Raw genomic sequence first — 26,601 nt, 5'->3', positions numbered from 1 at the left:
CTTGTTCAAAGCGTTAGCCATTTCCTTTTTTCCCACGATTAATTCCCTAGTCTCAGCCTCTAAGAGACTAATGCTCACTTTAGCTACATTTTTCCTTTAAATATTTGTAGAAGCTTTTACTGTCTGTTTATGTTTCTTGCTAGCTTCCTCTCATTCTCCAATTTCTCACTTCTCTTTTATTTTGTCACCCCTTGTGGGTTTTTAATATTTTCTCAATATTCTGGCTTACTACTAATATTTGTGGCATTGCACATCTTTTTCAATTTGATACAATCCTTAACTTCCTTACTTAGCCACCAGTGGTGCATCCTTTTCATAGAGACTTTTTTTCTTAATTGAATATATATTTCTTGAGAGTTCTGCATTATCTCCTTCAACATTTGTCCTTTCTTCTCTACCATCTTAACTTTCAACCTACCTTCCCATTGCACTTTAGCCATCTGTCTCCATACCCGAGTTATTGCATTTATTTAAGTTCAAGACACTCATTTCAGATCTAACTTTCTCATCCTCGAACTGAATGTGAAATATTATTACGTTATGATCGCTCTAATCTAGAAGATCTTTTACTACGAAGTATTTATTAATTCTGTCTCATTATACATTACCAGGACTAAAGTAGCCTGTTTCCTGGTTGATTCCAGAAGTATTGTACTAAGGAACTGTCCCAGATACACTCTATGAACTCATCCTCTCTGCTTCAGATTTGAAGTTCCATAGGTGAAGTTTGTACCAAGTTAGCTGATCTAAGCCAAATGTAAAGTTGGGTGCTGCAATTAGTTTCATAGGAGAGTGAAAAATTAGCTGACAATCTTAGTTCAGGTTCACACAGAAGAATGGCTACTTGGGGTTAGGTACCAGAAGGCTGCTAGTTTCTATGGAAATGTACATGAGCAAAAATCAGTACTTTTATGATAGCAGATAAAAGAAGGGGGAGAAAAACAGGACAGTGCAAGTAAATTTTAAATGACTGCAGAGTGCAAGTTAATTATTAATGCAACCTGACCCAAACTGGATTAATTCCAAATGAGAACATAACATAAGAACATAAGAACATAAGAAATAGGAGCAGGAGTAGGCCATCTAGCCCTTTGAGCCTGCCCCGCCATTCAATAAGATCATGGCTGATCTGTTGTGGCTCAGTTCCAGTTTCCCGCCCTCTCCCCATAACCCTTAATCCCCTCTCTTATCAAGAACCCATCAACCCGCTTCTTAAAAATATTTAGCGAGGCAGCCTCCACCACTTCAACGGGCAGAGAATTCCAGAGATTCACCACCCTTTGAGTGAAGAAGTTCCTCCTCAACTCCGTTCTAAACCGCCTCCCCTTTATCTTGAGGCTGTGCCCCCTAGTCCTACTGTCTTTTTTGAGCGGGAAGAGTCTCTCCACCTCTATCCTATCCATCCCATTCATCATCTTATACGTCTCAATGAGATCTCCCCTCATTCTTCTAAACTCTAACGAGTACAAGCCTAGTTTATTCAGCCTCTCCTCATAGCTCAATCCCCTCAACTCCGGTATCAGCCTAGTAAACCTCCTCTGCACTCCCTCCAGGGCCAAAATATCCTTGCGCAGGTGCGGCGCCCAAAACTGCACACAGTACTCCAGCTGCGGCCTCACCAATGCCCTATACAGCTGCAGCAAGACCTCCCTACTTTTATATTCAATCCCCCTCGCTATGAAGGCCAGCATCCCATTCGCCTTCCTGACCACCTGCTGCACCTGCAAGCTGGGTTTTTGCGACTCATGCACAAGGACCCCGAGGTCCCTCTGCACCGTCGCCTGCTGCAGTTTTTCGCCACGTAAGTAATAGTCCTTCCTACCATTCTTCCTACCAAAGTGGACCACCTCACACTTGCCAACATTAAATTCCATTTGCCATTTCCTGGCCCATTCGCCCAGCCTATCTAGATCCTTCTGTAGACTCTCCACACCCTCCGCACAATTTGCCTTTCCCCCAATCTTGGTGTCATCAGCAAATTTCGACACCCTGCACTCGGTTCCCTCCTCCAGATCATCTATATAAATGGTAAATAGCTGAGGCCCCAGCACCGACCCCTGGGGCACTCCACTAGTCACCAACCGCCAATCCGAATAGCACCCATTGACCCCCACTCTCTGCCTCCTATTTGACAACCAATCCTCTATCCACGCTAACACCCTACCCCCAACTCCATGTCCCCTGACCTTCTGCAATAACCTCTTGTGAGGTACCTTGTCAAACGCCTTCTGAAAATCCAGAAAGACCACATCCACCGGCTCTCCTCTATCCACTGCCCTAGACACATCCTCATAGAACTCCAGTAAATTTGTCAGACACGACTTCCCTTTAATGAAACCGTGTTGCGTCCGCCCTATCAAGCAATTCCCTTCAAGATGCCTCGCAATTTCCTCCTTAATGACAGATTCTAACATTTTACCTACCACAGACGTTAAACTAACCGGCCTATAATTCCCCGCCTTTTGCCTGGCACCCTTCTTAAACAACGGCGTTAAAATGAGCTCCAGAATAAGCTGATTAATGCTATGTTACTAAACATTTTGATTTCTTCCTTTTCTCCCAAACTTACCCCTATGTTGTGATATATGTACACCTAATTTCAGGTTACGTAGACAAAACTTGCAGCAATTTTTGTGTAGCACTGGAAAATAGGAGAGGTTGGATGAACTCAGTTTATTCTCACTGGAATGATAGAGATTGAAGGGTGGCCTGATAGAGTTTTCCAAGATTATGAGTGGCATGGGCAGAATAGATGGTTAGATGCTCTTTCCTAGGGTAGAAAAGTCAAGTGCTAAGGGACATAGGTTTAAGGTGCACGGGGAAGAGTTTAGAGGAGATGTTCGAGGCACGTTTTTTGCACAGAGAGTGGTGAATGTCTGGAATGTGCTGTCCAGGGAGGTCATGGGTGCAGGTATGATGGCAGCATGTAAGGGGCAACTAGACAAGTACAAGAAGAGGATGGGAATGGAAGGATACAGATTCCGTAAGTGCTCATGATTTTAGTTTAGGCAGGCATCATGATTGGTGCAGGCTTGGAGGGTCCAAGGGTCTGTTCCTATACCCCTACTTTTCTTTGTTCTGTATAATTTATTACAGGTTTGTTCCTTGACTGTCTTCAAATCTACACTTTTTTTTCTCTTTCACATGTATCACAGTGCGCTTCGCTCCAATTTGTAGAATTGTTACAACACAGAAGGAAGGAAGCTATTTGACCAGTCTGCGGTGACTAGTATTCTGGGCCGTGGACCAGGGTAGTATAACTGACAGCATTTTTCTGTCACCAACAAATGAGAAGTGAGGCTCAGTTGGAACGGAGTGCATGGTAACGATTTTTCTTACAACGCAGTTATCTTCTGATTATCTGCTGCTCGCCCACCATCCCCAGTTAACAAACAGCGACATTGCCAATTGGGCTAGAACGGCAGAAACTACAATATGATCCTCCAGCTTATGGTCTGCTCAAGGGGATATCTAACTAGTTATAAATGGATTTATTAAGGCAGTTTTTTCCCATGTGAATATGATTGCAAATCAAAAGCAAAGGAGCTTGGAAGATTTCTTCTGAGATATAGCAAGAAGTCTCAAAACACCAGGTTAAAGTTCAACAGGTTTACATGGAATCACGAGCTTTTGGAGCACTGCTCCTTCATCTGGTGAGTGGCTAATTCATGATGAAGGAGTGCTACTCCTTCATCACCCACCTGAGGAAGAAGCAGTGCTCCAAAAGCTCATGATTCCAAATAAACCTGTTGGATTTAAACCTGGTGTTGTGAGATTTCTTACAGTGCCCACCCCAGTCCAATGCCAGCATCCCCACTTTTATGATATACGCAGGGCTTTGGAAATGCAACAGCCCGTGTTATAATCAGATTTAGTCAAAACTGGGAATGGAGCAGAATGGAACGGTAATTATAATGTATGTTTACCTCGTGAAGCACTGACAGAGGAAGCTAAGGAAATGCGGCGAATTACAGTTGGCTCCTTAGACTGTGATTCTGAGAATACAGAAAATCAATGCATGTGAAGGTTAGAAAAAGATCATTAAGAGCAAGCAGGAAAGTAATGGCAAACACTGGGCAGATACTGTACATAAAAGCAGAATGCTCTGCCTGCACTTCTTTCTACAATTGATTTACAAAATACATTCTTTTCTTCAAAACATTTGTTAAATTTTCTCCAGCATATACTTTTATTTTTAAACCCGTATTTTATGGCTTTTTCCTTCTACCACTTGAAACCTACTTCATGCAAGACACAAATGAGTGTGTTCTTCATTATTTTGCTTTGGCGGAAGTGAATTCAGTTGAACTGTATTTACACAGCAAAATAATGAGTAGTATTGGAAATGCTGTTTGCAAACTTTGGACACTCCACATCAACTACACTGAATAGTTGGAAATATTTTCCATTAAATAAAGGAGACAAAAGATGGAGATATTAAATACGATAGCACGCAATAAGTAGAAAACACACAACAGAGAGTGATAGAATAAATTGTTCTCCAATCCACATTCTTTTTTTATGGTATGAATGAAGATAATGAAATCATTATGTTTGTCATGTAAGCCTAATTGCATATATCTGTTTACATTGTTATGCATGTTAATAAAATATAATTTAAGCATCAACAAGCTGTTTCTCACTTTGCTCCAGAGATTAATGAAAGCTGCTTTTAAAACACTATTGATGATTTCAGTTCCAAATATTACCAGGATTACAAAACCACAATGGAAGATCTATCTTAAATGTTTACTGTGCAAAGTGTAAGCATTTTTTATTTTATGCAGCTGACAAAATAGCAGCTAAATACGTTAGAGCTGTCGCTGTGTGGAGTTCAGGAGGAATGTGTAGCTCTTCTTGTTATATGGGTAGGTAATAGGTAATTAGCCATAGACCACATCTCTTCTTTAGGGACAGTAAAAAGTCTCACAACACCAGGTTAAAGTCCAACATGGTTTGTTCAGAATCACAAGCTTTTGGAGTGCTGCTCCTTCATCTGGTAGTCAACTTTAACCCGGTGTTGTGAGACTTCTTACTGTGCCCACCCCAGCCCAATGCCCGCATCTCCACATCATGGCTTCTTTAGAGAGACAATAGTACTGAATTCTTGGTGCCTCCGGCATGTGTGTATCTGTAGGAGGTGGGATTGGGGTGGGGGGGGGGGGGGGGGGGGAAATGAGGGTTGTTGGGCACCACCTCCCCCCTACTCCCAAGTTCTGCCCCACAACATAGGCACTGTGGGGGAAGAGGGGGGCACCAAAATCAGCAGTCTGCCTGCCATGTCTAAATGAATAATCAAGGATCAAAAAGGCTTGTTATCAAACCGATTGGTCCTGATGGTACGATGCCCATGCCATAAAACATTTGGAGCAGGCAGCCCAATGGGAGCAGGAAGCCCAGTTTTTATGGTCAAATACTTAAAGGGCAGCAAGGAAGGGTGAGGCCGTCACATAGAACATAGAAAAACTACAGCACAAACAGGCCCTTCGGCCCACAAGTTGCGCCGATCATATCCTTACCTATTAGGCCTAGCTATAACCCTCAATCCTATTAAGTCCCATGTACTCATCCAGAAGTCTCTTAAAAGACCCTATCAAATTTGCCTCCACCACCACCGACGGCAGCCGATTCCACTCACCCACCACCCTCTGAGTGAAAACTTAACTCTAACATCTCCTCTGTACCTACTCCCCAGCATCTTAAACCTGTGTCCTCTTGTAGCAACCATTTCAGCCCTGGGAAAAAGTGTCACAATTTGACAATTGCCCTTTGCTGAATGTGGGTCCCCTTGAGATTAAATTCTCCCTTCCTTCCTATCCACTCCCTCCTTAAATCCACCCGCTTCCCCCTCCCTAAGCTACCAAAACCGTTCTGACCCAAGACCGTAGACTTATCTGATTTGGAGATCCATGGACCTTGATCTTCTTCCCTCCCTCCCCTCTAGTCCTGGCAGCTTTCCTGGGGCTGGAGCTGACAGCCAATTGGATTGGATGTCAGCTCCAGATACTGAAACGTATTCCCCATTTGGCCCTCAATAATCTGCTCTGCAGCGCTCTGTGTCTGCCGGGCGGTTCAGCACGGAGCGTACCGGCTCCATGTCAATGTGGTTTCCGTTCCTACTCCCAGATTATTCAGTCCTATTTAGCTTGAGGTACATGCTGCACTCCACAAGCATGGGGCAAGGTGAGAAGACAGGCCTCTGTAAACTGGCATTGAACCCGTGCTTTTGTTGTCATTCTGCATCACACTCTGTCATCTTGGCACCTCAGCTAACCAGCCCTCACCGATAATGAATTATAAAAGATCATTAAAGGGAAAGTGAGGGTTGCAGCCGTGGCTCAACTTATTTTAACAACAGGACACATTTTGTGACTAATTTATCACACTTTACAGGTGGTACTTTGTGCCCTCTCCCTGGTATTAAACCAGCAGCAGGTGGCCCTGTCGTCATGTGGGTGGCATTACAAGCAAAGCTGTGCAGGTTACTTGTGATTCTCTGGGGTCAGCAGGACCTCATTCAAAGGCCTGATCAGGCACCCAGTTTTGGGGAAGGTGCGAGCAACCCCTTTCCCTTACTGCTGACCCATTATACTTCTCCCCAGACCCCCACCACATCAAACCCCTCCTGCTGTTCTGGGGCCTGCAGTGGGTGAACTAGCTGCAGAAGCCACCGTTCCTCAATGGCCTCTGATTGGCTGGCAGCTCTTGGCAAGTAGGAGTTCCCGGCCCTCGGGTCCTGATCCAGGACCAATGGCCTGTTAACTGTCTGATTTGACGGGACTTTCCCCACAGGAGGTAATCCAGGTCTCTCGCCAGCTCTTCAGCTGGTGTTGACCCCCAGAAATCTCCTCCCTATGTTCACAACCTCTATCTTAAAATCATCGTAAAGCATATTTCTCCACAGAAAAGGAAGGACAACTGAAGAATGAGTCATCAAAGAACAAACAAAGAACATCCCAGCACGGGAAACAGGCCCTTCGGCCCAACGAGCCCACACCGCCGCATCCTCCCACACCTACCCTGCCCTGTGTGTATGTGAGTGGAACCCCTAACTTAGCCAGATTCAGGGGAGAATAGTGTCAATTTGGTAAAACCAATCAGCCTAAGAGCACATCTTTGGGGTGTGGGAGGAAACCGGAGCGCCCGGAGGAAACCCACACAACCACAGGGAGAATGCGCAAACTCCCACAGACACAGGCCCAAATCCATGTATCTGCACAGCTAGCAGTGGTAGTCACTGAACTGTTGCGGCGCCCGTCTACCGGTCCAGGATCAAGTACGCACACCGACACGAAGTACTAGGCCACTCCCGGAACCTCCAAGAGCAGCCCACGCACGACCCACCGTGTGCATGCCCCTCGTTTGACAACAAGGTGGACCGACCCTGTGGAATAAAAATACGTCATCGCTTGGGAATGAGTCACCATTTGGAAAGCTTCAGCAGTTAGTACGTAGCACATGATGATAAAATCTCAGCAAGTGAGGATGTGTGACATAAGAAAGGTGGTAAAGAGAAAAAATGAAAAATATTTTAAAAAGCATTCCATTTTGTTATATCTACACAAGTCAAACAGCTGTACATTTGATTCATTGGCAAAACAGCTTGGAACTGGGCTAACTACTTAACTCCTGGCCTGGTTCAGTTTTCAAAAATCAAGACTGCATCATTGAGTGGTGGAGGGTAAAGTGGGGGTGGCAGCTTACAGCGTTACTGCACGGTGCCATAAGTTTCAAATCACAAAATAATCCAAAACCTACACTTTGTGCTGCCTGCTGATTTGAATGATTACAATATCTGGCCAACACCAACTGAACTATTGTTTGCTGGATACATCAGCAGGGGGCAATATCATGAGTGGCTCGCAGCACTTAAGGCCAGCTTGTATTCCTTAAAGCTCACCTGCACTGTTTGAAACTAACTGGTACCTCTTTAATGAATTGTGGCTGGAGTAGGTGCTGGAAGTCATTTGCAATTGAATTTTAAAACAAAATTCATTCATGGGACATGGGTGTCCAGCATTTATTGCCCATCCCTAGTTGCCCTTGAACTGAATGACTTGTGAGGCCATTTCGGAGAGCAATTGAGAGTCAACCACATTGCTGAGCCTCTGGACTCACATGTAGACCAGGTAAGGACAGCAGATTTTCTTCTCTAAAGGACATTAGTGAACCAAATGGGTTTTTGTAAAAATTGGTAATGGTTTCATGGTCATCAGTAGATTCTTAATTTCAGATTTTTTATTGAATTCAAATTCCACTATTTGCCATGGTGGGATTTGAACCTAGGTCCCCAGAACATTAGCTGGGTTTCTGGATTAATAGTCTACCAATAATACCACTAGGCCATCACCTGACCGTGGGCATTTTGTATAACAGCATAACGCTGGGGGTCTTGATAAAGAAGGTGGAAATTAGAAGAGACATCTTGTATTTACAGGAGGCTCTTCAAACATATGTTCATAAGGCAATAATTTAGGCTCTGATGACTGAGGTGAATTGCCATAAGAACTTCAACCACCAGCAGTTGAGGTCAATAAATGCATCATTATAAATCACATCCTACCAACTGCGGCACTAACCTCATACATTGGTTAATTTACATTCCCATCACTCACCCAACCAACATTCTCCATTAGAATTCAACCTCAGATTCATAGCTCCAATGCACCCTCATATGCATAGCAGTGCTGCAAGCCTCATGATTACACCTCATAGTGCGCACACATTGCCCAATAGTTAACTACGACAATCACATCATGCAAACAGATCACACAGCATTCACTGATCCACTTCCCTCTCCTGCAGGATAAGACAGTGCACAATTGGAGGTAGCAGGAGCTATTTGTAGCTACAATTCTGAACTATCATGAAGAAGACAATGCTGGCTACCGTTATGATTCCTGTTGTTGAGGTTATGACCGGCAGAACGATTGAAGTTATCAAGCATGACATTACCCTCATATCTAATCATTCTTACCACATCCCATCTTCTCCGAACCCACACTCTCTTCCAAGTTACAACATGCTGCACGGTGGCACAATGGTCAGCCCTGCTGTCTCACAGCGCCAGGGATCCAGATTCGATTCCCAGCTTGGGTCACTGTATGTACAGAGTTGACACGTTCTCCGTCTGTCTGTGTGGGTTTCCTCCGGGTGCTCCAGTTTCCTTCCGCAGTCTGAGAGATGTGCTAGTTAGGTGCATTGGCCATGCTAAATTCTCCCTCGGTGTACCCAAACAGATGCCGTAGTGTGGCAACGAGGGGATTTTCACATTGACTTCATTGCAGTGTTAACATAAGCTTACCTGTGACACTAATAAACTTAAAACTTAAACTTACAGATGTATCCTTCTCCTTTCGGATACTTAAGAAGTGCAACCTGGCCAGGTTGTAGAGAAACAACAAGATGAAGTAATGATGAAGGCATGTCGTCACTTAAATTTCGCACTCGCAACTTCCAGCCTAGAAACTGACATGGCACATATTTTGGAGGATGGCATAGAGGTGGGATAGGCATGTGGTGAGATATTGGGCACAAGTGTCAGGCAGCCAGGGCAGCTAGCAGCCAGCTCTCCAAAGGAGTAAGGTCATATACAGTGTTTGCTGCAGAGGACTCAGATGAAGATTTCAATGGGGAAGCCCACAGGAGATAACTTATGGATATGCACACTGAAATGCTTGGATCATTGGGAAGCCTGCCAGAAGGTTTGTATTCATTGTCAAGAAGAATGGAGGAATCTAGCATTAATGGCGCAGGGTTTTGTACAGAACCTGGAGCTTGTCTTTCCCTGTGTGGCGGGGGTGGCCAACATCCTCTGCATACTTCCAGATTCAACCATGCTGTAGTGACTGATGGCCAATGTTGGATGTCACAGTTTCCATTGCAGCACAAGCAGCAGGCACCCAGATTCTGCATTCTGCAGTGGAAGCTCAGACTGAAGTCATGCAAGCTCAGACAGCTGCTGTCATGTCCGTGAGCACTGGTGTTCAAAAGGGGCAGCTTGGCTCAGCAGTCCAGCAATCTGTCCTCCAATGGGTTACCAAAACTGTTAAAGTGCTATGGGAGGGAACAGCAGTGACCCCGTCGAGCATCAGCCTGTTGTCCTCTCTCAGGAGAACAGCATTCACCTTCCCACTACTATCACTGCCAATGTCCTTGCTTCTACTTCTCAGCCAGCCAGCTCAGACTGCTGCCATCCACACTGGGATGTTGTGGATCACAGCTGGGCTGTGTAGGCCCAGGGCTGCTTCAGAACCTTCTCCACCTGTAGTGAGCAGGACGTGTAGTATAACTGGCTTGGGGTTTCCGGTTATGTTAATAATTAAAGTTGGTTGGGGGGGGGAGTAACTGTGTAGCGTAGTGTATTAATTGCTTACAAAGTAGTGTTTAGTTAATTTTGTTATAGTAAAAGTCTGTGCAGTTCCTTTAAATTGGTCACTGAGTATCCAAATCTCTTGTTCAAAGTTATCAGTCTCTAATCAGGGATCTAGTCGTGAACTAACACATGTTGCAAATATTGCCTGATCAAGTTTGAAGTGAGCCAGATGCATATAATTTCTTGGCTACAGTCACCCTTGCAGTCACGGTCAATGCTGTCTTTGCTGTACGCTGAGGCTGTGGTGGTTACAGCAGATGGCAGATTTCAGTGATGAGCTCCTCAGTGAAGTAGAAACATCTGATATACTGTACCACTGAGGATGTGGTGGAAGAAGTTTGATCTGAACCCTCAAGTGGTTATAGCCTCCGGCTGAAAGCCCTTCTTACCATCTTCCTCCTTTTCCCAGCAGCTTGTTCTGTTCTGAATCATCCGCTCATTCTCTCTGTCGTGATATAGTCCAAGGGAATGCAAACTGCAGGGTGGAATATCCTTTAGTGTGTAACATTGATGTAATGCCAATGGTGCCATTTTTAAACTCAAGGCTCTAATTAATGCCCTGTGTTAATATTGCACAGCTAAACATATTTTCACTGCAATTTAATTGCTCTTTGTCCTCAATATTTCCAAAGTTTTTTCACAATGCTTCATTACACCATTCTGCTTTACATCTCTCCCCTGGGATGCCCTTACATGGCTCCATTTCCACTGGTTTGAACACATTTCAAGCAATTGCTTACCTTTCCTTGGTGCAATGTCACCTTTGGCACTCCATTGAGGATCTATTCTCTTCTTTATTTCCACCATTTAGCACTACTGTCAGCAAGAATCAACCTCCGTGTAGAGTCATAGAATAGTTACAGCGTTGAAGGAGGCCACTTTAAGTCAGTGCTGGCTTTTTGCAAGAACAATTCTACTACTGCCCACCCCCCCAGCCCCCACTCCCGTGCTTCCCCACAGCCCTGCAATTAGTTCCTTTTCAAGTTCTTATCCAACTCCCTGTTGTGAACAATTATAGAATCTACCTCTACAACACTCGAGAAATGCATTCTAGATCTTAACTGCTCACTGCATTAAAACATTCTTACTCGAGTAATCTTGCTTGTTTTGCCAATCACCTTAAATCAGTCTCCTCTGGTTCTCGATATTCCTGCCAATGGGAACAGTATTTCTCTCTATCTGGACCCCTCATGATTTTGACCATCTATCAAATCTCATGCCAAACTTTTATTTCACTAAAAAATAACAACTCTGGTTTCTCCAATCGATTCATGCAACTTGAGTCTCTTATCCTTGAATATCATTCTGGTAAACGTTCTCTGAATCCTCTCTTATTCCTTTATATACTTCCTAAAGTGTGGTGCCTAGGAATAGGTACAATACTCCAGTTGAGGCCAAACCAATCTTTTATAAGGATCGTTATAAATTTCTTCCTTTCAAGCCTCAATTTAGCTGAGGATTCTGTATGTCGTTTTAACGATTTTCTCAACCTGTTTATGCCACTTTCAATGAGTTGTGCACATAAATTCCCAGGTCTCTCTGTTCCCAAACCATCTGCAGAATTGTATCCATTATTTTGGATTGCCTCCCTTGATTCTGCTGATCAAAATGTATCACTTCACTCTTCCCTGCATTAAATTTCATCAGCCACACCTCCTCCCATTCCAGCAACCCAAATATGACCTCTTCAAGTCAATCACTATTCTCATTGTTTGCAACACTTCCAAGTTTTGTGTCATTTGCAAAGTTTGAATTTGTGCCCTACACACACCCAAGTTTGACCAGCCACCTCGCCCTCGTCCAGAGAGTGGAAAGCAATGGCAAACCCCAGTGAAAACCTGCCAAGGAAGCAGCTCAGGATCAAGATCAGCAGACAACTGGACAGTGCACACTCGAGTGAATGAACGGCACCTAAGTTAGATCATTCATATATACTATACTATTGTGTAAATTTCTAACACCAAAGCCCAGGTAAATCCATTGTAAACGTTCCCCAGTCTGGAAAAAAATCTTTCATCACAGCTCTATGTTTCCTGTCACACAGCCAATGTTGTATGTATGCCACCACTGTCCCTTTTTATTCCATGGGCTTTAACTTTACTGACAAACCCATTATGTGGTGCTTTATCAAATGCTGATTGGATTCCCTTGCCCAGTACATCAACAGTATTATCCTAATCAATCCTCTGTTACTTCATCAAAACACTCAACGATGTCACTTAAATACATGGTTTGGCTTATCTGTGCTGGTTTTCCTTAATTAATGCACACTTTGCCAGTTTTGTCCTGAATTTTTATTTCTGAAAGCATTCCCACCAATGAGGTTAAACTGGCTGGCAAAAAAATCGCTGGGTTCACCTTCACACCCTTTTTTTGAACCGGAGTGTAACATTGTGAGGCCCTGATAGAGTGGACATGGAGAGGACGTTTCCACTAGTAGGGAAGACTAGAACTAGAACTAGGAGGTACAATCTCAGGCTGAAGGGACGATCTTTTAAAGCAGAGACGAGGAGGAATTTCTTCAGCCAGAGAGTGGTGAATCTATGGAACTCTTTGCTGCAGAAGGCTGTGGAGGCCAGATCATTGGGGGTTTTTAAGATAGAGATAGATGGGTTCTTGATTGATATGGGGATCAGGAGTTAAGGGGAAAAGGCTGGAGAATGGGGATGAGAAAATTATCAGCCATGATCGAATGGCAGAGCAGACTCGATGGGCTGAGTGGCCTAATTCTGCTCCTATGTCTCATGGTCTTATTGCCATTCTCCAGTCCTCTGGCACCCACTTCTGTATTTAAGGAGAATTTGAAGAATATAGCCACGGAATTGATGGCAGGGAAGATGGCAGATGGGCCTTCTGTCCAGAGACCAAATGAGTCATAGCCAGTTAATGATTACTTCCTATTGTCCTATTGCTGTTTGTCTCTCAGTTGATTCCCATTTGAGCCACTAACGGAGGGCGGGAGGTGCCCATGCCAATTGCACTGCCCGCCCTCACCAAGCACCAACTAGCACCATTCCTCCCACCTCACCGGGTCCTGCTGTCTGACTGGCCCAGATGCCACACACTTGGTGGAAAGGCTTGCTGTCCTTCCCTGGTGTTCTGTTCTTTCAGGTGCAGCCCCAGCAGCAGCCAGTATCACTGCTGATTGGCCAATCCTGTGATTGATTGGCAGCTCCCGAGGGCAACCAAACATCTAAGTGTAAGTGTGAAATGAAGCCCATGTCACCTCCTGACAGTGAGACACCAGAATAAAGTTCAACTCTGAATTAAAAACTGTAAAAACATCAGTCTCGTCTTATTGATTGGATCAATCCTTTCAGAAGAAATTAGATTATTATTTGTATAAAATTACCTTTCATTTGGTTTTCTATCTTCGACTGAGAGTTCACACAGATTCATTGGCATTTATACGCACTTGCCCGGGTTTTACTGGCACTTCTAGCTTGTACCGAACTTGTGAGGTTCAGTTGTGGTTTTTTTTCTGTTTCTAAACTAGTCCAACACAAACTAATTGCTTGGCTCACATTTTAAATGTGGTTAAAGTCAATAGTTACAACAAGCAAATGGTTTGGTTTCGGGACATTGACAAATTCCAAAATGTTCTCTTCCCTTAATTAGTACCATTTACGAATACAATTTTAATAAAACCCATCAAATTTTCAAGAATAAGTAACACCACCCAAAGGAAAGTTATTCGGACTTTTTAAAATATATTTTGACATCATGTGATGACATGTAAATAGTTAAAAAAAATACTGTTTATTACTTGAAATTGTTCACTGCTAGTTTAAGTAAGAGCGTTCACAAATGGTTTAAAACATAACCTTGTCTAGCCCTTAACGGATTTGTCACACTTTGCCGTCACCTCCAAAGCACTTTCTGATTCTCATCTGCAAATTACATTCAGTTCTGGAAAATCACATTACTGAAAAAAAAAGTAGAGTTCACATATCTGGAAAAGTCAAAATGGCTGCCATTATTTGCAGAACAGAGAGGTCATAAAAGCCACACATCATGAAAATGGTTCTGCAAAATGGATAATGTTTGACTATTCTTCAGGGCAGTGCTTTAAGGGCAGTACTCTCATTTCTACACTGGCCCTGAAGTATTTCTCCAGCTCAAAGCTCTTGAAGGGGTTCCTGCTGTTAAGAGGGAACCTCAGTCAAGGAGAAAATGCTGGGGGCTGCTGTTGTTCCAGAAAATCTGCCTTCCAACTTAAGGGGCAGGAGTGTTCAAAGATTGGAATGAGGCCAAGACCAACATTTTCAGTTGCTGTCTCTTGGATTGTAAGAGGAAATACAGATTGTTTTGAGGCCATCTTTATCCTTTGGATATTTACTGCCACTTCTTGGAGTTTGTCCCTAATTTCCATATGGCCTTAGGGAGTGATAGTAAGTGTGGCAGAAAGCATGAAATCTACCGTGACCCCAGACCTTCCCAACCCCTGCCTTCACCACCATACAGCATATCAGGAAAGGAATGAGCAATGGCAGCCTTGGTGGGATTGTTGGCAGGAGGAATACCACTTGTCTGCTGAGCCCTTACAAATCCCATTTTCCACTGTTTTATACTGTGATCCCTACTGATGTTGAAGAATCCCTCCATAAAGAAGCATGACCCAGAAGGTGGTCATTCAGCCCATTGTGTCAGTGCTGCCAAAAATGAATTACCCAACCTAATTCCGATTTCAAGCTCTTGCCATTGACTCTGTCTACACTTCCCGCTGCCTCGGCAAAGCAGCCAGCATAATTAGAGACCCCCACACACCCTGGATATTCTCTCTTCCACCTTCTTCCGTTGGCAAAAAGGTACAAAAGTCTGAGGTCACATACCAACTGACTCAAGAACAGCTTCTTCCCTGCTGCTGTCAGACTTTTAAATGGACTTTCCTTGTATTAAGTTGATCTTCCTCTACACCCTAGTTCTGACTTTAACACTACATTCTGCACTCTGTTGTTTCCTTCTCTATGAACGGTATGCTTTGTCTGTATCGTGTTCAGCAAACACTATTTTTCACTGTGTTAATACATGTGAATAATAAATCAAATCAAAAATCAAATCAAATCAAATCTTGCTCTATAATCCTGTAGGTCTTGGCATTTAAATGCATATCAAACCATATTTTAGTCAGGGATTTAATACTGAGCCCCATGGAATTCCACTGGAAACAGCCTTCCAGCTTAAATACACCTGTTACCCTTCGCTTTCTGTCTCTCCGATAATTTTGGATCCAATTTGGTACTTTCTGTAGGATCCCACGGACTTTTACTTTCCTGACCAGTCTGTCATTTGGGACCTTGTCAAAATCCTAGCTAAAATCCACAAAGACTACATCAAATACACTACGTCATCAATCTGCCTTATTGCTTCCTAAAAAAACCCAAAAATATCAATTAACTTAGACAAATCTGACCTTCCCTTATAACAAATTCATGATGGTTGAGCTTGAATAATCTGTGATTTTCCAATAATAATTCATATTGTCCCTCAGTATTTTTTCCAATAATTTGCTCCCCACCCAAGTTTGACTGACTGGCCTGTACTCAGTCGATCTAGTCCTTCCTCCATTTATAATCAATGTTTCAAATGTTGGCATCTTCCCATCCTCTTGCACCATACCTGTAATTCTAGAGGACTGGAAAATAATTGTTAGAGTCTCTGCTATTTCCTCCTTTGCACCTCTTGGTCTGGAATGTATCTTATCAAAGCTTGACATGTTTATCAACTTAGGCAAAATAGTTTTCTCATGACTTTACAGATAAGACATCCCTGCAAAGTTTATTTCACCAATTTTAATGTGAAAAAGTATGAAATACCATGAGTTGTATGTTTCACAAATTTAAAGCTAATTGTCTATCTTTTAGGATTTGTGATTCAATGACAGCAATATTCACATTTGTGAGCATTATGAGATTTTACTAAATGACTGACGGAAGAAATACAATGAAAGTCAGATGACAAAATTAGGCCACACAACTTATACAGAAAACATAAGGAAATATACCTGACAGATTACACATGGGTAAAGTATGTAATAGTGTGTGATAGTTGTATGGAAAAGTGATAGTTGTTTGGAAAAGTGAAGAGCCATGCGGTATAGGACGGACACTGAAGTTACACCAGTTCCACTTAGTTGTTTTACCTTTCTGCTGTGGTCTGCGATTGGAAAGACCCTGCAATGTAAATCGCTTTTTAGCAAGAGATGAACGATCAAGGTTATGACTGGAAGGGACATCAGCTAGGAAAGAGGAAGAGGAAGAGGTAAGAAGGAAAACTGAAATATCCTTAAGTGCACATTTCTTTGCACCAAAACACATGCTTTTTTTTCCAGTCGGGCATCTCTTAGACATTTTTGCACCATATTTTCTGGCCAAATTTTGCAGCAGTGGCGGAAAAACAGGAGAAGTGTCCTTTGGTCAGTTTGGAAAGTTTAATCCAGCATAATTCTCATGGTCTAATTTTTGGATTATTTTATCTTATTAACTGAACTGAAAAAAACAGGGACTATATTGTAAATTGCAATGGAGTCATGCATTGACACTGAGTTTGAATTCTTAGGTTAGAATTGTTAATGTGGATTCAGGGCTAAAACCACCTGAAACATTTCACTTCCTGGTGTAATTATTAATCCTTGAATGAACATATGTAAATGCACATATTGTTTTTAGAGCTTGGTATTCAATTCAATTGCCATAGATTTTCATAGTGTCATGGTAACATAATGCATTTTCATTTTGTATATCAACATTTTTCCACTTAATGCTATGCAAAACTTGGGCTTTTCTTGTTTGGCATATAGGTGGAAATTGTAAGTAACATTGCCTGCTGGAAAGACACATGATAGCCTCTGTAATGGAAGCTTCAGCCTTTCCACCTCTTGACTACTGGAATCTTGCTGGACACTATAAATGCGCATTGCTGATTGATGGTTGAGGTGCTTACGAGCTGTTGGCAGAATTCCATGTTACTTGAACTTAACCCAGGCCAAAGCAAGAAAGTCACTGGACATGCCCACCAGGTGAAAGCAGGTCAGAAGCACAAAGAGTTCCTCCAAGATAAATGGATTGGTGAGGTTTGGGAGGGGCTGGTCTTCCTTTCTTCCCCTTTCTGAGAGTTTCTTTCAGAATCGTCTTCTTCATGATGAGCCTTATTCTGGTCCCAGACAGGCATCAGACAGTCGAGCTTTCACTGCAACAATCTACTCTTTGCAGACGTTCAACATGCCAATGGGACCCAGCAATTAAAATGTCCCAGCCTCAAATCTGGGCCTTTTGTACTTGCCCTGCCCCACTCACCTGAAAGTAGCTGGGAGTTAAAATTGACTTCATGGTTTTCTTAGTGGTATTTCTGGGCCAAAATAAGGTATTGAAATGTGGCTGTGCTTGAATATGAGCCATATGTTTGGTAATGTTGTCCAACATCAATACAAATACATTCTTCTCAGCCTACACTATTCCAAAATGTTATAAAGGTTGCTTGGTGCCACACTAAGAGGCTCGTGTGGTTGAACATAAACTGTTTATTGTTAGCATAAAACTATATACTATCTCCAAGGTATAATCCCATGTAGGTGCTATCTTCATGTCAACTTCTCTCAGATTCTCACTATACACAATCATATGACTCTGTACTATCACGTGACTCTCTACACCACAATGTGAGCAGTTCTGTTCTCCAGTCCCACATTAACCCTTGCTAAATCAAACATCTTTATCCTAAACCTTCTCCAAGTCATTACCCAATATACTTACAATACAATCTTTCTCTATGAGCTATTCCTTTTCCCATTCTCCAGTTGGGATTTTGCCGTCTGGCTCAAGCAAGACCGGAAATTCCCGCCTAAGGGCAATGGACATTTCTGTTGTCTGCCCCTCGCCCGCTCTGATTCTGTGGCGGGCAGGACAGTAGAATTCTGATGCCTGCCTCCCCAAATCTGACTTTATAAATTCAGATGGTCTTGAGACTTGACTATTCTTCCAAATTTTGTCCTTGTCATGTTTGGAGGAATGGTGGGCTCAGTTGGTTTGGGTAGCACTTTTTGGTTTGGAGTTGCAATCATATATTCTGAGTTTCTGGCACTTAGTCATTTCCACCCAGTTTGCTTTTTGCACTCCTTCCAGTTAGATTTCTCAGAATCAACAATCTGCTTGTTTTGTTCAGATTTCCTGGGTTTGTCCCATTCCTTCTGAAGGGAATCCTCACTCCATTCATTCATGGAACGGACTCAGACTTTCCTTTTTCCATAGTGTCTGCGATGATATTGCTGGGATTTGACGGTGTATCTCTCTCATGTCCGAACGTTTCTCATCCATGAGCTTACCCTGCAGTGTGTCTTCCTCAGTCACACTGTTTATCTCCAAATCTATGTGGTTTGCTGAGGTGTGATTTGATGAGTTGGTGGTTGCTCTTTTTCTGCTCCATTGACTTGCTGCTGTATGTTTGAGGTGACACCTCAGCTTCACTGCTATGGTTTTTGACAGCAATTCTTGGACTCTGAGGTTCACCTTCCATTCAATTGGTGCACAGGAGAAGGTTGGTGCGAAACTGAAGGTTTATCTGGTCCGACTGAACAGGGGTTTTTGCTGCCAGCTGCAAAGGAATTAGATTAACAGACCATGCAAAAATGAATACAATACAGAGCTGAATTCTCAGGCAAGAGTGTCTGTACTTGTGGACCTCAAAGAACCTGCTATTTCATTTAGTTGTTTTGACATCTTGTACAGTTTTGTGAAGGTAAGCACAACGCAAGCATCCTTGCACAAGAGAGAAAAAGATTAGTTTCAGACGACATACAAAATCTTGAATATTTGCTTGTCGGCATAGTGGAGTGGTTCTAGAATCCTGCCCATGACCAAGAGCCAGATTCCTCCAGGACTATGATGTTTGTGTCTGTCACCCATTCACAGGAGTACTTCAGCCACAATTCCTTGTCTGAGATGATTGTCATTTTGGCTTCCATGCCTAATTTAAAATTAGTGAGGTGACACGTTTACAGAAATGGCAGCATCCTAAAAAATTCAGGCTCCTTGATCTCACTCAAGAAGCACATTTTGGTTTCTTTTTGATGTGGTACGTCAACCTCGTGGACTATTTTGAGATCCCCTGCACATTGCAGGTTCCGAGAGAGCTTTTCAAAAGTGCCCCAGCCATTTGCAATTGAGACACTGCACTGCAGTGTTGATGGAAATTGCTCTCGCTTGTGAGGTTTTTGGCTCCTCAAAATTGACATGGTCTCCCACTATCTTGTGGTCTGTTTAGATATTGCCTTCCTTGGCCTGGAGTCTCCCTGCCTTCTTGTTGCTTTATGAGCTGGACAATTAGGGTTGCTCTACATGATAGCTTAACATCGCCATGTAAAATGGCCCAATGTTTTTGGCGGATTGGCAGATTGCCTAAGTACTTGGATGTCTTTTGCTTGAGTCATATTTCCAAAGTTTCTGCTGGATGCAAGATGGGGACCAGTATCGTAACAGTTGCTTGGCTGCTTTTGTGCTAGAGAAGAGTCATGGAACCATGGGAGCCTTCCTCAATTTGCAGTTTTCACTTTGAAGGGACACCTAGATGTAACTCTGCAGCTTGTTCACTGACAATTAGGTATCAGATCTTATGTACCACTGTTACTGTCCTGACAGGTGTCAGCATCAAACAGGACACGTGTGGCATTGAACTTTACACCACTGTCTTCACTGATTAGTAAGCTAACTTGCCCAATACCAGCTATTAAGATTTGGGAAGACCTTAGACATCGAAATACACCTTGGTTACCAGAGTAAGGGACCCAGAATGCGGGGCACTGTCAGTTCTGCCTTCTATAGCCAATGGGGCTGCATTTCAATGGAGTTGGAAACACCAGTTGGTTCTGGGTGCTTTTTGGGTGTAGATCTGTTGCAGGTTTGATGTAAGTAAAGTGCACACTCCATTGATATCAGCAATAAAGACAAAGCCTCTCTGACGTTGTAAACAAAGGCTGCAGATACAAAAACCACATAGCTGTCAGCTGTTGCACGTGCTGGGAGCCTGTACTCAGAGGATGCATGGAATGCTAATGCTCCTTTTCAATAAGTATCAGGAATTCTAGGTCCTCAGCCTCCATTGGGAAACTGACAGTTGTCAATCCTCCAGCACCAACACACTGAGTCACCAGTTACAGCATCCACATTAACAATAAGTAAAAAGATCGAAGCAGATAGGCCAACAGGTACAATGTCAACATAGGCCTGGTAGGTTGGGATATGACTGGCGCAACTTGTGGGTTGAAGGGCCTGTTTGTGCTGTAGTGTTCTATGTTCTATTTAAGATACATTTGTATAAGTACATGATTGGAAAAGGAATAGAGAGATATGGGCCAAATGCAGGCAATTGGGACTAGCTGGGAGCTGTCATGATTGACATGGACCAGTTGGGCTGAAGTGCCTGTTTCCATGCTGCATTGCCCTATGATCTCACTTATGCAGGTCAGTTTAATTTTAGTCAGGATTTGTGTTAATGGAACTTTCACCTGATGTGCAAATGAACTGAGTCACAAAAACCTTGGTGGATTTGCAGAACGTCAGTAGGTGCACTTTGTGATTCAATTGGTACAGACCCGGAGCAAGTCATTATCTGGAATTATGGGGCCAATAAGTCTCCCACTGAATGTGGACCTTGTGTCAGCCCTGAATTCACTGCTGATGTTATATAATTAAACATCAGCACAAACCCATAAGAATTAGAGATAACTGCATGTCTGCTAACATGCGTCATCCTGTAACAGATTTAAATATTAAAATAAAACTCTGATTTGCATTCAGCAAGCGCTCCTGAGGTGTTTACACTTATGGAATTCACTCGAAACCATCGGCAATCTCACACAAATTTATGAAATTTGGAGATATATTTGCGTGTTACTATTGTCTTGCCACTTGTCTTGAAATAATTTGCCGTTAGATTCACCACTAAAGAGATGTTTGTAACCATCTAAACATTACGAATTGATACCTTGGAAATTAAATAAGGATTTTGGAACATCAAGTCAAAAAAAAAATGGCCAAAGCTGATGGAGAATGCTGATGTATGCCTAATGACAGAATAGCACTAAATCCAGTATTGTATGGGAACAAAGCTTCCCTAATCCTGCCGGTACTAAATATATCGTCATCAGCATTCTCTTTATGCATTTGCACTAGAGCATATTCAATGAATATTGTAGACTGTAAATAAAAGGAAGCTGATCTGCTAGCAGCAAGATCAGCATTTGGATAAGGCACATATTCAAATTTAAAATACAATTTCTCTGGAACCACAGTTTACAGCTGAACTCTATAAAACATTTGGGTTTTCATTCATCGTGCTGGATTTTACACTCCCCACGTGGCGTGTTTGAAGGGCAGGGGGCTCGTCAAATGCAACACATGATCTGCTCTATGCTTATCTGCCTGCCCCTGATCAATGCCCCCTTTTAATGGCTGAGGGGGAAATGGGGCGATGGCTAGAACTGCCAGTTAATGGCCCCCTAACTGCCTCAACCTGCCTGCCACTATTTTAACTCTCCCGCAGCAAAGGAAGGCCCAATTTTGTGGGATTCTCGCTCTGAGCCAATTAACAACGCTGCTGACTGTAAAATGGCTGGAGAGCAGCCCATTTCTTTATGGGTGGCCACTTGACTGACTTTTCAGCCCAGGAGATAGGAGTCGTAGGAACACAAGGAAGCCACAACCTATAAAATCCAGTCTATAGTAGGGTTACTTCATAGAAGGAGGCCATTCAGTCTGTCACATCCATGTCGGCTCTCTAGAAAAGCAACTCAGCTAGCACTACCTCCCCTATCCTTTACCTGTAGTATCACAATTATTTTTTCTTCAGGTAACTATCCAATTCCTTGCCTCCACCACAATCTTCAAGCAGTACATTCCATATGCTAACCACCTGCTGTATAAAAAGGTGTTTCCTCATTATGCCTTTCACTTTAAACCAGTGCCTCAACCTTTTTGCCAAAAGGAACAACTTTTCTCTATTGAATCTGCCCAGATCTTATCATTTTGAACACATCTATCAGATCTCTTTTCAACCTATTCTTCTCCAGGGAGAACAGACTCTGCTTCTCCAATTTACCTATGTAACTGAAGTCCCTCTTCCCTTAAACCGTTGCTGTAATACTCTCGGCACCATCTCCTTCTCAAATGGACACAATATTCCACTTGAGGCCAAACCAGTGTTTTGTGATGTTTCATGATTACTTCCTTGCCTTTATACTCAACGCCTTTAATTATGAAACCAAGGATCCTGTAGCCTCATTAACCACTTATCTTGAATATGAAAATAAATGATAAAATGATAAATGTTTTTAATAGGCAGTGAATCATGTTCACCGCATTCTGCAACAGAGATTATTTACATGGAAATCGACTGTATAGACCTGTCAATCAAGCTTCTCTCAATCCATTGAGGTGGTTAAATGGAATAGTACTGTCACATATTCTCTATCTTTTCCTATTGATTTAACAGTCCTGTACATTCCATGTCATGCACTGAGGTAGTTACTCAAACTGCTCAAGCACTGCAGTCATGAATCTTATGTCATACAGCCTGGCAAGGAATCACTGCCAAAGAAAATAACAGCAACAAAATAACAGCTAACTAGGTGGGAAAGAAATACAATGGCTCCTATTCAATGATAGCCTTCAGTTGATAATACAAAAACAACACCCCAGAAACTATGAGTCTGTTGACAATCAACATCTCATAAATCATATTCACATTTTAAGAGGAGTGAGGAAAGTGAAATTTTGCTTGCACTGTGGGGCCATTATAAAAGCGAACTTCCTCAAAGTTCAAGCTTTAGCAGCAGTGAGATAGAGTTGTAGATGAGTTCATCTAGAATTTTTGCTGCCTTTGTGAATTGTATCCCTTCAATGGGAAATTGGGTGGCACGGTAGCACAGTGGTTAGCACTTCTGCCTCACAGTGCTAGGGACCCGGGTTTGATTCCCGGCTTGGGTCACTGTCTGCGTGGGTTTCTTCCGGGTGTTTCGGTTTCCTCCCACAGTCCAAAAGACGTGCTGGTTAGGTGCATTGGCCATGCTAAATTCTCCCTCAGTGTACCTGAACAGGCACTGGAGTGTGGTGACTTGGGGATTTTCACAGTAACTTCATTGCACCGTTAATGTAAGTCTACTTGTGACACTGATAAATAAACTTAAAAAAAAGCTTCTTAAGTGGCCCACTAACCCTGATAATAACTGAGAGGAGGGAAGGTGGTAAGATGGAATGAGAAGGGGTGGAAGTTGGGGCTAGGATTAGCATGAGGGCCTGTAACATTTAAAGATCTGACCTGTTTCAGCCAGCCAGATTGAGAGGATGTTAGCCGGGAAGGCATTCTGGGAGCCCAGCTGAGATAAGTTGTCAGTGGTGGTGTGGGGTCAGGATGGAGGGTGGAGAGTGAATTGCACATCAGATTTCACAAGGCCAAGGCCCACAGAATAGACCAGGAATCTGATCATATGGGGGGAGTTCAGCCAATTGTGGTGGTCTGAACATGGGGAGGGATGCCGGTAAAATTAAGGTGGGAAGCACTCCTGCAGGATAAGGGTTGGTCACAATTCACACCAGCCTGCACTCTGCTCTCCCAACCTGGCTAGCTCCATTTTGGGCGTTGGATTTCCTAGCCATAGAGCCATAGAATCCCTATAGTGCAAAAGAGACCACTCAGCCCATCGAGTCTGCAACAACTCCCTGAAAGAGCACCCCACCCAGGTCCCCCCCTCCCACCCGATCCTCACAACCCTGCGTATTTACCATGGCCAATCCATCTAACCTACACATCTTTGGACACTAAGAGACAAGTTAGCATGGCCAATTCACCCAACGTGCACGTCTTTAGACTGTGAGAGGAAACTGGAGCACCCAGATGAAACCCAGGCAGACATGGGAAGAATGTGTAAACTCCACACAGTCACCCAAGGCCCAAATTGAAACGGGTTCCCTGGAGCTGTGGGGCAGCACTGTTAGCCACTATGCCACCGTGCCAACCTCTGCAATTTTTGTGGAGTCACATCAGCTTTTCAAGGACTCATGATTCATGGCCACGCAAATGTTTCCTGAGCCATGGGGGATGAGGGAAGTATTTTAAAGATAAGTTCAAAAGGCCTTACACATGCCAAACCATGACCTCTATCCACACTCCATGGTACCTCATACCCTCTATGCTAATTGGTACTTCTATGCCCATTCACCAGTATACATTCTATAGAGAACAACTGAATCTGAAAGCATGTGTCAAGAAGCATTCAAAAAATTGTAAAAATTGCCTTTATTACACTCCTATAAAAATGTCAATCATCCAGTCTGTAAAGTATCAGTAGCATAACCTGCAAGCACTTGAAATCACTTCAGCTTGTGCAAATGAACATTGGACAACTTGACAGAATATGAGAGAGAAATAGCTGTTAATTAAACCATGTTTTCCATGGGCAGTTGCTTCAGCCAAGTAATGGACATATGGCCTTTCAGCCAAGGATGTAGTAAAGGGAATTTTGGCATGGAGAATGAAGAGCCATGAGGGTTGGGGTAGATTCTGTTGGGGACTACTGACAGCTGTGCAATCATTATTGTGAGGAGCAGAAGAAACATGCAGTAATTGGCACTGGAATTTAACAAAATGTGGAGTCTACTTTGTAAACTGGACTTGTGCATAATGAACTCTTTCTAACTCTCTTTAAACTCTCTAGCTACATAAAATCTTCAAGTTCCACATCTGCATCTACAGGGTATTTGATATATGTGATTACAAGTAGAACCAGAAAGTCACCACAATAGAGTTATACATGATAGAAAATATTGGTGTGATATACAGTCATTAATGTTATGGTTAAGGTTAATTATGATCCATGTCTTTCAGTAAGCATGAATGTGTACTATTTAAAACTGCATCTCTCAAATTTTCACAAACTTTAGATGTTGGAACGATAGAAGAGGTGGTGATTTTGTTGCATTGATCTTAATACCCAAATTGTAGGTTTGTGTTGGGTTGATGTTGACTAATAACATGGGAGAATGGATGAAAAAGCAAGGTTTCTAAAAAAAGTGAACACTTAACTTTTCATAGGGCTTTTCTTTGCAGCAGCAGTGAGGCGAGACTGGCTGCCCTTGACATCAAGGCAACGTGTGACCAAGTGTGACATCAAAGAGCCCCAGCAAAACTGGACTCAATGGTAATCAGCGGAAAACCCTCCCCTGGTTGGTGTCATACGTGGCACAAAGGAAGATGCTTGTCATTGTTGGACGTCAATCATCTCAATCCTAGTCCCAGGACATCACCACAGAATTCCTCAAGTTAGCACAACCATCTTCAGCGTCAGTGATCCTTGGACAGGTTGCAGAGCTGGGCCGAGAGGTGGCGGATGGAGTTTAATGCGGAGAAGTGTGAGGTAATTCACTTTGGTAGGAATAACAGATGTGTCGAGTATAGGGCTAACGGGAGGACTCTGAATAGTGTGGATGAACAGAGGGATCTAGGTGTATGTGTACATAGATCCCTGAAAGTTGGGAATCAAGTAGATAAGGTTGTTAAGAAGGCATACGGTGTCTTGGCGTTTATTGGTAGGGGGATTGAATTTAGGAATCGCAGCGTCATGTTGCAACTGTACACAACTCTGGTGCGGCCGCACTTGGAGTATTGTGTGCAGTTCTGGTCCCCACATTATAGGAAGGATGTGGAGGCTTTGGAGAGGGTGCAGAGGAGGTTTACCAGGATGTTGCCTGGTATGGAGGGGAGGTCCTATGAGGAGAGACTGAGGGATTTGGGGTTGTTTTCGTTAGAAAGAAGGCGGCTAAGAGGGGATCTTATTGAAACATATAAGCTGATTAGAGGTTTAGATAGGGTGGACAGTATTAGCCTTTTTCCTCGGCTGGAGAAAGCTAGCACGAGGGGGCATGGCTTTAAATTAAGGGGGGGTAGTTATAGGACGGATGTGAGGGGTAGGTTCTTTACCCAGAGGGTGGTGAGGGATTGGAATGCCCTGCCTGCTGCAGTTGTAAATGCGCCTAGTTTGGGGGCGTTTAAGAGATCCGTGGATAGGTTTATGGATGGAAAGGGATTGGTTTAGGTTAGAGGGTCATTGTTTTTTAACTGGTCGGCACAACATCGTGGGCCGAAGGGCCTGTTCTGCACTGTAATGTTCTATGTTCTATGTTCTATCCTCTCTTCATTATATGGTCAGAAGTGGGGATCTTTGTTGATGATTACATAAC

The 26,601-nt window shown here is 43.1% G+C and overlaps 1 protein-coding gene across 10 annotated transcripts in view; it reads right to left on the bottom strand.

The window, feature by feature from the left end:
* The window catches only part of mcf2l2 (MCF.2 cell line derived transforming sequence-like 2), a 313,022-nt gene that overhangs the window by 25,131 nt on the left and 261,290 nt on the right, over nt 1-26,601 (bottom strand). For 9 of the 10 annotated variants that reach the window (XR_013886328.1, XM_080185718.1, XM_080185715.1 and 6 more), the window contains one exon: nt 3,927-3,995. The exons of the other annotated variant lie outside the window; for it this stretch is intronic. Coding sequence is in view for 8 of the 9 variants with exons in the window: in XM_080185718.1 (XP_080041844.1) it covers nt 3,927-3,995 (69 nt within the window). In the remaining variant the exon portion in view is untranslated. The remainder of the gene's footprint in view (nt 1-3,926; nt 3,996-26,601) is intronic. 10 annotated transcript variants of the gene reach the window in all.

This window comes from Carcharhinus amblyrhynchos, chromosome 3, assembly GCF_965287045.1.
Source record: "Carcharhinus amblyrhynchos chromosome 3, sCarAmb.v2.hapA, whole genome shotgun sequence".
In the NCBI taxonomy this organism is placed as follows: domain Eukaryota; kingdom Metazoa; phylum Chordata; class Chondrichthyes; order Carcharhiniformes; family Carcharhinidae; genus Carcharhinus; species Carcharhinus amblyrhynchos.
The sequence above is the reverse complement of the archived record's forward strand: the minus strand, read 5'-3'. Positions and strand labels throughout refer to the sequence as shown.